Source organism: Salvelinus namaycush, chromosome 22 (assembly GCF_016432855.1).
Source record: "Salvelinus namaycush isolate Seneca chromosome 22, SaNama_1.0, whole genome shotgun sequence".
NCBI classification, from domain to species: Eukaryota; Metazoa; Chordata; class Actinopteri; order Salmoniformes; family Salmonidae; genus Salvelinus; species Salvelinus namaycush.
Genome location: NC_052328.1, coordinates 5,941,115 through 5,952,964, shown reverse-complemented (window position 1 = coordinate 5,952,964; position 11,850 = coordinate 5,941,115). Strand labels below are relative to the sequence as shown.

The window sequence follows — 11,850 nt, the reverse complement described above, 5'->3', positions numbered from 1 at the left end:
ATGCAGGCTTTTCCGGCTCCGGGCTGCTCTGCCCCCCAGCTCGCACAGAGGGTCTGTCTCCCTGCACCCCCACCAAAGCCCCAGCTGAAGCCCCAGCCCACACCAGCTCCTCTCCAAAGCCATCTCCAAGGCTATCTGCAATGACTCAAGATGAGCCAGCTGGGTCTGTATGCGCCGCTCCGTAGGAGAGAGCGCCTGTATGAACTGGTCCCGTGCTAGCTCGCTCTGCACGGAGGGGGGCATGTGAGCATGTGCCCGCCGAGAGAGGCTCTCAATGTCATTAGCTAGCACCGTAGAGGCTCTCCAGGCTGCCTGTATCTATTACTCAGTTTCGGAGCACAGTAGCCCTGGGCTGTACACACTGTCCATAGCGCCTCGTCAGTGCTCCCACTAAAGCACCATAATCACGTCTGTCCTCGGGGCTAATCAATATCAAACAGGCCAGAGCTTCATCAGTGAGGCATAAAGCCAACTGCAGTGCCCTATCTTCATTCGACCACCCCCTAAAATGAGCTAACAGTTCAAACTGAGCATGAAAAGCTTCCCAATCCGCCTTACCGGAATACTTCGGGGTCTTAACAGATACGGACGCAGCCGGGAACTGGGCGCCGCCATGTTTGTTTACATCCTGAGCCCCAGATTCCTCGTCCCGCCGGGTTGACGTCACCCCTTCGGTCCGCCAACCAGAATCCACGCGAAGCACAGTTGACGAAGGACTCATGCCGGCTTCAGCCGCCATCACTCTAACGTCCTCCCTCAAGCGGCCTCTGGGCTCCGATGCCCTGGCGATCTCCTCAGCCAGCTCCTCCGACGTCCATGCACACGCACCTCCTTGGCCATAATTGTCCCCTACCTCCACCTTCACTTTCGGGTTTCCTCAAAGCATTTTCAACCCCCGTTCTCACCTACGGTAGCTAGCCATAGAAGTCCACTAGCTAGCTGGCTAACTTTTATCAACGTTTTTACTTCTGACACCAATGTAATGACCTGACTAGATCATAAAGGAACAATTGTTCAGACAGAGGATTGAGTTTACGAATTGACGGTTTATTAACCCAACTTTACACAGGCTACTGTTTGGCAGTAGCCCACGCCAATTAAACGAAAGATACCCCACAAGCCAACCGTGACCTTCTCTTGTGAAGCCCAGACGTAAGAGAGAGAACAATGGCTAAACCTGGTCTTAACTTCCAATGCTCCATCCCCCTGCCCAACCCCCCTCCACGCCACTCCGCCAACCACCAGGATGCCCGGCATCAGAACATTCCAGGCATCCCCGTGATTGGCAGATAGCAGGTTGATTGGCATGTCGGACCCCGCGAACACTGGCAAGTACAACACAACCCACTAATAGCCTACCACATAACATTCCGCTGTCTGTGCGGGTCGCTACAATACTATTTAGCTACCTACATTGATTGATTAATATTCTTATGTAGTGATGTAACCTCCACAAACTACTGGTGTATTCATTAGTCGGATTCCGTTGCAAACGTTTTTGTGTTGCAGTTTGCAACGGAAACAGTTTACTCCAAACATAAAACGCTTTGCAAGGACACATTCAGGTAAGTCCCTCCCCGTTTTAGTTCCGTTTGGTTCCTAGAAAGTAAACGGCTTCCGTTGACAAAACGTTTGCAACAGAAAATGTTTTGCTGCAAATCAGACTAATGAATACACCTCTGGACTAATGGCTCTTTCAATGTGTTCTGCTAAACAGGTTGGACACCACAGGACGACAAGAACCTGTTATTCTGGGAATGGAAGTACGGCAAGGGTACTTCCTCTATCCCCTTTGACAGCGTACCCTTCATGTTTATCGGACACAAACTGATGGGATGCCACAGGGGCCAGGCAAAGTGTGGATTCAAGAAGAGGCAGGAACTTGAGGATCAAAGGGTGCTACTATTTATGATATTCTGAAATGGCTTTTAAGTGTTCCATGTAGCTACAGATTGTTACACCAGATAATGTGATCTAACAAAATATTTTTGGTATCCATTACTGGGAGTTACAGGTTAGATACCGTTTGGTGTAGCACAGAGAATTTTCCACCAACCTTATATTGGCAATGCTGTCTCCATCCTTAAGTCTTTGGTTAGATCACATTATCAGGTGTAACAATCTGTAGCTAGGATGTATTTTGCATCTAAACCTGAATCGAATTCATTAGGGCACACTATGGAAAAGCGTTAAAAAGCATTGTGCAACTGAAAACGTAAAGGAGCTTTTCTTATTGGAGTAGAGGTTGTCCCTCCCTATTTCATTACATGTTCTTCCATATGGTGCCTAATGAATACGACCCTGGTTCCATCAATGCTTCTCGGTGGTTGACCAATCTCAACAACCACAACCAATCTCAACAATTCCATTCTTACCTACCACTAATTTTCTCCAAAATCCTCCAAAAGTTCTACAGCTGCACCATTGAGAGCATCCTGACTGGCTGCATCACAGCTTGGTATGGCATCAGCTTTGTATCCGCAAGGCGCTACAGAGGGTAGTGCGTACGGCCCAGTACATCACTGGAGCAGTGCTACCTGCCATCCAGGACTTCTATACCAGGCGGTGTCAAAAGAAGCCCCTAAAATGATCAGACTCCAGCCACCCATGCCATAGACTGTTCTCTCTGCTACAGCACGGCAAGCGGTACCAATGCAACAAGTCTTGAACCAACAGGACTTTGAACCGCGTCTACCCCCAAGCCTTAAGACTGCTAAATAGTTAATCAAATAGCTACCCAGACTATCTGCATTGACCCTTTTTGCACTAACTCTTTTGACTCATCACATACGCTGCCGCTACTGTTTATTATCTATCCTGTTGCCTAGTCACTTTACCCCTACCTATATGTACATATCTACCTCAATAACCTCGTACCCTTGCACACACGGTTGAGGAGGGTTATGTCTATTTCCATCAAACAAGCTCTCCAGACAGACCCAGCCTCGTTGCAGTGGAAGATACAGTATTTCCTCAAAATACCCAGTGTCACTGACCACAAGGGCCATCCTATTGGAAAGGTATTACTATGTTATTACTATACTATGACCATGGGATCTATTGCATTGGACTCTTTAGGCTACATAACTAGTGTCTGTATGTCTGTTCGGTAGACAGATGTAATAAAACCTTGATCTCTTAAAATTCCCTGTGGAATACAAGTATCTGACCCTGTAACAGTGGTTAGGGGTATTTTCTCCCTACTTAACAAAAGCCACTCTCTCCTCGTTCCCTCAGGGTGCAGATCAGATGGACGACAGGGTCAAAGGTTACAGTGGGGCAAAAAAGTATTTAGTCAGCCACCAATTGTGCAAGTTCTCCCACTTAAAAAGATGAGAGAGGCCTGTAATTTTCATCATAGGTACACTTCAACTATTACAGACAAAATGAGAAAAAAATCCAGAAAATCACATTGTAGGATTTTTTATGAATTTATTTGCAATTTATGGTGGAAAATAAGTATTTGGTCACCTACAAACAAGCAAGATTTCTGGCTCTCACAGACCTGTAACTTCTTCTTTAAGAGGCTTCTCTGTCCTCCACTCGTTACCTGTATTAATGGCACCTGTTTGAAATTGTTATCAGTATAAAAGACACCTGTCCACAACCTCAAACAGTCACACTCCAAACTCCACTATGGCCAAGACCAAAGAGCTGTCAAAGGACACCAGAAACAAAATTGTAAACCTGCACCAGGCTGGGAAGACTGAATCTGCAATAGGTAAGCAGCTTGGTTTGAAGAAATCAACTGTGGGAGCAATTATTAGGAAATGGAAGACATACAAGACCACTGATAATCTCCCTCGATCTGGGGCTCCACGCAAGATCTCACCCCGTGGGGTCAAAATGATCACAAGAACGGTGAGCAAAAATCCCAGAACCACACGGGGGGACCTAGTGAATGACCTGCAGAGAGCTGGGACCAAAGTAACAAAGCCTACCATCAGTAACACATTACGCCGCCAGGGACTCAAATCCTGCAGTGCCAGACGTGTCCCCCTGCTTAAGCCAGTACATGTCCAGGCCCATCTGAAGTTTGCTAGAGAGCATTTGGATGATCCAGAATAAGATTGGGAGAATGTCATATGGTCAGATGAAACCAAAATAGAACTTTTTGGTAAAAACTCAACTCGTCGTGTTTGGAGGATAAAGAATGCTGAGTTGCATCCAAAGAACACCATACCTACTGTGAAGCATGGGGGTGGAAACATCATGCTTTGGGGCTGTTTTTCTGCAAAGGGACCAGGACGACTGATCCGTGTAAAGGAAAGAATGAATGGGGCCATGTATCGTGAGATTTTGAGGAAAACCTCCTTCCATCAGCAAGGGCATTGAAGATGAAACGTGGCTGGGTCTTTCAGCATGACAATGATCCCAAACACACCGCCCGGGCAACGAAGGAGTGGCTTCGTAAGAAGCATTTCAAGATCCTGGAGTGGCCTAGCCAGTCTCCAGATCTCAACCCCATAGAAAATCTTTGGAGGGAGTTGAAAGTCCGTGTTGCCCAGCAACAGCCCCAAAACATCACTGCTCTGGAGGAGATCTGCATGGAGGAATGGGCCAAAATACCAGCAACAGTGTGTGAAAACCTTGTGAAGACTTACAGAAAACGTTTGACCTCTGTCATTGCCAAGGGTATATAACCAAGGGTATATAACAAAGAATTGAGATAAACTTTTGTTATTGACCAAATACTTATTTTCCACCATAATTTGCAAATAACTTCATTAAAAATCCTACAATGTGATTTTCTGGATTTTCTTTTCTCATTTTGTCTGTCATAGTTGAAGTGTACCTATGATGAAAATTACAGGCCTCTCTCATCTTTTTAAGTGGGAGAACTTGCACAATTGGTGGCTGACTAAATACTTTTTTGCCCCACTGTACATCCGAGCGTTGGTGCAGCAGGGGGTGAGGAAGGTGAAGGAGGTAAAGAACCAGATGGTCCAGTACGTGTGGACGGAGCTGTTCCGAGACACGACCCCGCTGAGGCGCTTCTTCCCCACAGAGAAAACCATCCATGCCGTCATGGCTCAGGTCATCGCAGAGGAACACTACAGCAACATAGACCTGGTCAACCTGCTGGTGAGAAGGCTGTGCTGCACTCCATCATTCCCACCTATTCATCAGATATTTGGATTGTCTTCTGAGATAAGGCCATTGGGGCTTGTGGTGTTAGCTGTATGTTTTCAATGCAATTTATGAACAGTTTGTATGCAGTTTGTATGCACCCTCTTTGAAACACTTGTTTAAAGGGGCATTTTACTAACTATTGTTTCATTAGTCTACTTTTTGATATAGTCCCAAAACATTCTGCATGTCAACATTCATGCTTTCAGTATATATTGCTTTCAGTCTCCTGATGCCCAAAATCAAGCAAGTGAATATGTTGGGTAAGGATAAACCGACAGTTGTGCTGAGCACATGAGGCATTGATACGTTATATTCTTCTAGAATCAATGAGTAAATATCAAGAATTGAAATGACAATTGAATAGTTTCCAAAATCCCAGTCTGTAGCTTTCAGTTTGGATGATTGTGTGTCAGTGCCTGTTTCTGTGCATGATAGAAAGAGACTTGACAAGCCTTTATTATACAATTCAGGAACGCACATGCAGAGTTTTCCACGGATTCAAGAAAAATGAAAATTCATAACAGCTTTGTGGTACGTTATCCTTACATGGGAAGAGCAGAAAGCCACTGAAAATGTTGTCATCAGACCAGAGGCTGGAGTCTTTCCAGAGACTCCTTTCACCACCAACAAGGCTGTGTTTACTAATTGATCTTTTCACATCAGATCTTTTTCAGAACTGATCTGATTGGTCAAAAGACCAAGCCTGTCTAAACGCAGCCAGAGTCACTAATTTGGATACATAGTCATTGCCTCCATTGCGATTGTATTTATATTTTAGTAATTTAGCAGACGTTCTCATCCAGAGTGACTTACATGAGCAATTAGGGTAAAGTGCCTTGCTCAAAGGGCACAGACAGATTTTTCACCTAGTCGGCTGATTCTAACCAGAAACCTTTCTATTACTGGCCCAACGCTCTTAACCGCTAGGCTACCTTGGCTGGGCCTGGCTGCAAGTGGGTGAGCCCTCCAAGACCCACCCAATGGCTGCACCCCTGTACAGTCATGTGAAATCCATAGATTAGGGACGAATGAATTAATTTCAATTGACCTCCTTATATGGACTGTAACTCAGTAAATTCTTTGAAGTTGCGTTCATATTGGCCTTCCGATTGGCGCAGCGGTCTAAAGTACTGCATCTCAGTGCAAGAGGCGTCACTACAGTCCCTGGTTTGATTCCAGGCTGTATCACATTCGGCTGTGATTGGGAGTCCCATAGGGTGACAATTGTAAAAATTCTGTAATGTTGCAATTATGCATTCATGCAGGAGGAAATGCAATGATTGCGCTAGTGCATATGCGTGAAAGTGGTCTGCACATTATCCCCGGAGATGCCAAACTCGGGCAAAGTGTCCCCCATATGACGTCACAGTGATGTCATAATGAGTGGAGAAAAAACACCTGCATCAGAGACAGTGCAAAGGTTTTCATACTCTGCCACATCCTGAAGAGTTACCTTGTTGTACAATGTCTACCATTTACTACTGGAATCTACATTGAATTTACAACATGTAGAGTTTTTCTTATGAATACATTTCTTTGTTGTTGTCCCATAATTTTCACTTAGCAAAAATGAGTTAATGTCAACGCAAAATTGATTGTGAGGACGAACAAAGGTACTTTATACATAGTCCTATGTGCATCCCAAATCAACCCTATAAAGTACATTATCGGCCATGGTCAAAAGTAGTACACTATGTAGGGAATAGGGTCCCATCAGAGGACAACCACTCATGATGCATCATGTACAGTAGCTGTGAAGTGATACACATTGCTACAGTGTGGTTTTTACTATGTTTATGAGCTTACTAGTACTAAATATACTGTATTTCAAACATAGAAATGGATACATTTGTTTATAGGCCTATGTGGCTCTGGTGTTTGCTGTCTGTCAGGGTGGGTGTGGTCTCCCATGGCACCACATTACATCACAATTGTGATGTCATAAATGATTGTATTCTGATATGATGACAGCCTAAATGGTTTGACACAGCGTTACTCTCATATTACGGCAACACTTACAAGTTCAATTCAGGGTCAAAATCATTTCAATATTTTGGATGGTTATTTTTTAAGTGATTGGTGGTAAGTAGTTGTGACCACTTGTGATTTAGTGTGAAAAGGCCTACTTTGTGAGACAATTTAATTTAGATGATTTAAATAATAATATTTTGAAGCCATATTGTATCTTTTTCAGGATTACTGTAATTGAAGGAACTATGGGAAAGTTCTCCTTCCCAAGGCTCATCATAAGAATGGTTAGAATCTATTTTCTCTCACCACCCTCATAGTCAAAACTCCAGTGATTTAAAATCATCACTTTGACATATAGGCCTATGAGCTTTTCTAGGATTGAAAATAACAAACTTGTATCACGATAACCTCATTACTGACTGCATGTTTGTCATCATTTTCATTTCTAGCCATGGGCAAAGCGGACTGCACAGGACGATTTCTGCACAGAAACTACTGAACTCCACAGGCCCAGAACACACCAGCCTCACAACTCCTCACAACTCCCCAGCCTTAATGTAAGTCCCGTCTGCAGGCTAAATCTACGACCCACTAAAGTGGTCCAGACTAATCATGTATGGCCAATCAGTGTAAACTTTGTACTAACTACGGCTTGATCTAGTGTCAACATTATACCTTATTGATATTGTATATCAATGAAATACAATGGAAGGCACATAATAATCCAATGAGTAAAATAAAATATACCATGTTCTATTCTCAAAATCCCTACTGCCCTAAAGGTGTGTAGGCAGGGCAAGGAGAACACCGATTCAACCCAGAAGAAGAGGAAAAAGAAGAGGCTAAATGAGAAGGGAACCCAGGTTGAACTAGGCATGCGGGAGGATATCCATGACCTTGACCTCGCCCATTGGAGATTGGCTAGAGAGACATGGAGAACTGAGCGAGGAAACATGAGGGAGATTAAGGCGCTGTATGGAGAAATATTTAGGCTGCACAAACTCTTGGAGGAGGTAACAAGAGCAGTTTTCTTTAATCAGACTTTCATAAAGGTAGATATACTGTAGTTGATTTAGATGTTCCCTAATCCTGATACACAGAAATGAGATCTAAATAGATAGAATAGTGAAATAAGAAGGCAAGAAAAAAACGGAACACTGGAAGTATTCAGAGGAAGGTCTGCATTCTGCACTGGTAGTATTCTCAGGAAGGTCTGCATTCTGCACTGGTAGTATTCTCAGGAAGGTCTGCATTCTGCAATGGTAGTATTCTCAGGAAGGTCTGCATTCTGCACTGGTAGTATTCTCAGGAAGGTCTGCATTCTGCACTGGTAGTATTCTTAAGAAGGTCTGCATTCTGCAATGGTAGTATTCTTAGGAAGGTCTGCATTCTTAGACAAAAGTTGAAAAAGAATGGAAGAATTTCTGAATTGGAATGATTCCAAAAGTTCATTTTCCTAATAGGCTAATATACAGTAATAAAACATGTTTTCTCTATGATATTTATTACCCATACACATGTAATTGTTTTAAGATGGTAATAACAATCACCATCAAGCTTTTAAGTAATACAAATGTGTCTGTCATCATACAGATTGGGGTGGATAAAGGGGTGATCAAGCAGCGCTCCACCTCCATTCTTTGTCCCGTCTCCCCGACACTGCCAGCTTTCCCCTGGTACAACCTCCATAGGTACCTCGCCAACAGCCAATCGGAGCCTGACCAGCATGCTGCCGGCACCCAGAAGGACCCATCTAAGAAACACTCAATCTTTCCCCCTCTGGACACACAGAGCTGCACCTCCCCTGATAAATGGCCTCCTTCTCAGTCCAAGAAGTCACACCCACACGCTTCACACCGATTTGCTGTCCCATCCCACCCCCTGGCTTCCGGCCCTCCTGCCCGGATGAGACAGACCCATCCGCACGTCCACCCCAGGTCCTCATTGACTGGCCAGGAAAAGGTTAAGGATGAGGTCAACAGGCCAGAGATTGCATCGCCTGAGGAATTGTCTGAGGAAGTTCAACGGAGAGGCGCAGAAATTGCAAATATGTATAAAGCACAGCTGAAAGAGAGGATGGCCCAAAAGAGAAAGGAAGAGATTCTGAAGAAAAGGGTAAACAACGATGACAAGAACGATGACACTGAGGCCTCCTGCTCCTCTGCAGTAGAACAATCCAGTACCCCTGCCACAGCCCCCGAGCGCCCGGCCAGCCCAGACGCCACGCCAGTGGCCGTCCGAGAGGACACTCAGGGGGAAACGCAGCAGGACCTGGCAGACGTTGTGAATGTGCTCAAGAGGCAATCATCTGATCTATACCTGCCTGACGACGTTTGTGAGGAGTCACTCACATGGATGTCTATATACGAGGAGCTGTGCCCGCTCGCTCACAGGGTGAACACAGAAGCTGACTACATCAAGGCGCTCCGCGTCATCACTGAGAAGGCTGTGACTCCCTCGTGCTCGTCTGAGGATGATGTGTCTCAGAGTGTGAGTGAGGTCACAAGTCAGGAGGGGAGTAGTGAAAGTGAGGAGAGCATGAGTGGACAACAGCAGAGATGTCTACACCGGGAACCTTATGGTGAGAGGGACAGGAAGGAGATTGATAGTGGTAAAATGGAAGGGAGATATGCAACCGCCAATGCAATGTCTGTGATGGTGAGCCGAGGGAGAGAAGAACTTAATGCCATGAGCTACGCAGACAGGATCAAATATTTCAAGGACGAGGCTAAGAGAAATGAAGAGATGATGAAGATTGAAAGGAGGAAGGAAAAAGCCAGGGACGAAGAGCTCAAAAAGTGGGAAAAGAGACAGAAGAAATTGAAGAAATTGAATGAGGAGGAAAGGAAAAGGACAGAAAATATGGAAAAAAACAAGTTAGAGGAGCAGAGGAAAAGGGAGAAGGCAGAGATGAAACTAAAGATCGAACATGAGAAAAAGAGACAAGAGCAAGAGAAAAAAAGAGAGAAAAAAGAAAGAAAGAAGCAGGAGATGCAACAGAAGGCCCGTGCAAAAGAAGAGAAAAAGAGGGCAGAGGAAGAGAAAAAGATGGAGGAAAAGAGGGCAGAGATGTTGAAAAAGATTGAGAAACAGAGGATGGAGGAGGAGAGGAACAGGGAAAAGGAGAGAATGAAGGTGTTGGAGATGCAGCAAAAGGCACGAGAGAAAGAAGAGAAGAGGAGGAAAGAGGAACAGAAAAGGAGATTGAAGATACAGCAGGAACAAGAGAAGGAGGAACAGAAAAGGCAGACAAGGATACGGGACGAGGATAAGAAGAGAGCAGAGCTTCAAAGAATAAAAGATCACGAGGCCAGGTTCAAGATGGAGATGGAGAAACTGTATGAGAGAGAAGAGAGGAATGCACAGATTGAAAGAGAAAAGAGGCGTGCGCTGTGTCAGAAAAAAGGGCAGACACAGAGAGCAAAACAGGTGGTGGCATACGAGGTCACAGCGTCTACATCTGACGCCTCTGTGCGGAGGGAAGAGAGGGAGCAGCGTCCAGAGACCGCTCACGCACAGTCTGCGAAGAGGAGAACAAGGAAGAAGCAGAAGAAAGCGGCGGACGAGGCATTGACAACTTTTGAGTAGATGACAAAAGAAAATACTAACAAAAAAAATGAGAAAATAAGCAAAAGGAGGAAAATATTATAAGGAAGCCAGGCATGAGGGTGAAGAGGAGGAAACATGAGAGAGGAGGAAGGGAGACCAGAGTGGTTTATCAGGAGGTCAGTAGAAGATACAGAATTCAAGTTCTGATGGACAGAATCAGGAAGGACCATGGGATAAAAGGTAAATGAGATTAGCAGTAAAGAGCTGAGTGGATCAAAAGAAAGTAATGGAAAACACAAGGGGGGAGGCAAGATAAACAGAGACCCAGAAAAAAGAGGTGAAAACATTTTATAAGAGTAAAAGAGAGGAGATTGAACTAGAATTCCCATGGACATATGGCCAAAATAACTATCTAAATAACTAAGGATGAGCAGAAAAGGAGAAGACCAAGAGCACAGGAAAAAGAGCCAACAGACATGTCAAAAAGAACCGAAGTCTGCATCTTCTACTTCTCTTTTAAAGTTGCTTTGGTTTCCTTTTGTCCTCTTTCCAAGCCTGTTCAAGTCTGAGATAGATGAAAAGAGCAGCCAAAGAAACAGATCTGTTGAAGCATCAATTGGAAAGGATGGGAGCGTTGGAGGAGCACAGCTGGATGACTACATTAGGTAAGTGTTTACTATCAACGCCTGTTCTCTGTAGACAACTGTATTAGTGTTGATAGACGTGCATTTATGCAATGTCTTTCAACTCAAACACTACAATTCCTGATCTCATGTGATTATTCACCTCATGTGATTGGGCTTTCGGATGTTTTTTTCCTGAAACAGATTGTGGCATATTAGGTCACTTTATCTGTTGAAGCATCAATAGGAAAGGATGAAAGGGAGGGAGGCAGGAAGAGGAAAACACAGAAGAGCAGATGAGGTAAGTGCTTGGGCTTGTGATGAGAGGATAGGGGCTCCAGAACTGGGGTTCATGATTGAAAATTCTCAGACAAATGTATTACTGTGAATCCCATTCGTTCAATGACTGTTTGATTCATTCCTGACGGGATAATTGTTTTACAGGATGTTCTGCTTCCATGTGGATTGACAGCATTGCTTTCATGAGCTCCTGGAGGACACCATGGAGGAAGAGGGAGAGGGTCTATGATAGGCAGTTTGCCATGGCCCTAAATGGGCTTTTGGATGTTAATTC

General features: G+C 44.5%; 2 protein-coding genes across 2 annotated transcripts in view; both read left to right on the top strand.

Annotated features, from left to right (window-relative positions):
- Positions 1-842, top strand: part of LOC120017367 (adenosine kinase-like) — a 38,640-nt gene extending 37,798 nt beyond the window's left edge. Inside the window, exon 7 of the mRNA XM_038960118.1 lies at positions 640-842. Within this exon, the coding sequence (XP_038816046.1) occupies positions 640-842 (203 nt within the window). The remainder of the gene's footprint in view (positions 1-639) is intronic.
- Positions 843-4,941: 4,099 nt separating this feature from the next.
- Positions 4,942-11,461, top strand: LOC120017366 (golgin subfamily A member 6-like protein 22). The gene is made up of 3 exons (XM_038960117.1): positions 4,942-5,085; positions 7,887-8,117; positions 8,698-11,461. The coding sequence occupies exons 1-3, from the start codon at positions 4,942-4,944 to the stop codon at positions 10,690-10,692; spliced, it is 2,370 nt and encodes a 789-aa protein (XP_038816045.1). The 3' UTR covers positions 10,693-11,461.
- The last annotated feature ends 389 nt before the right edge of the window (positions 11,462-11,850 follow it).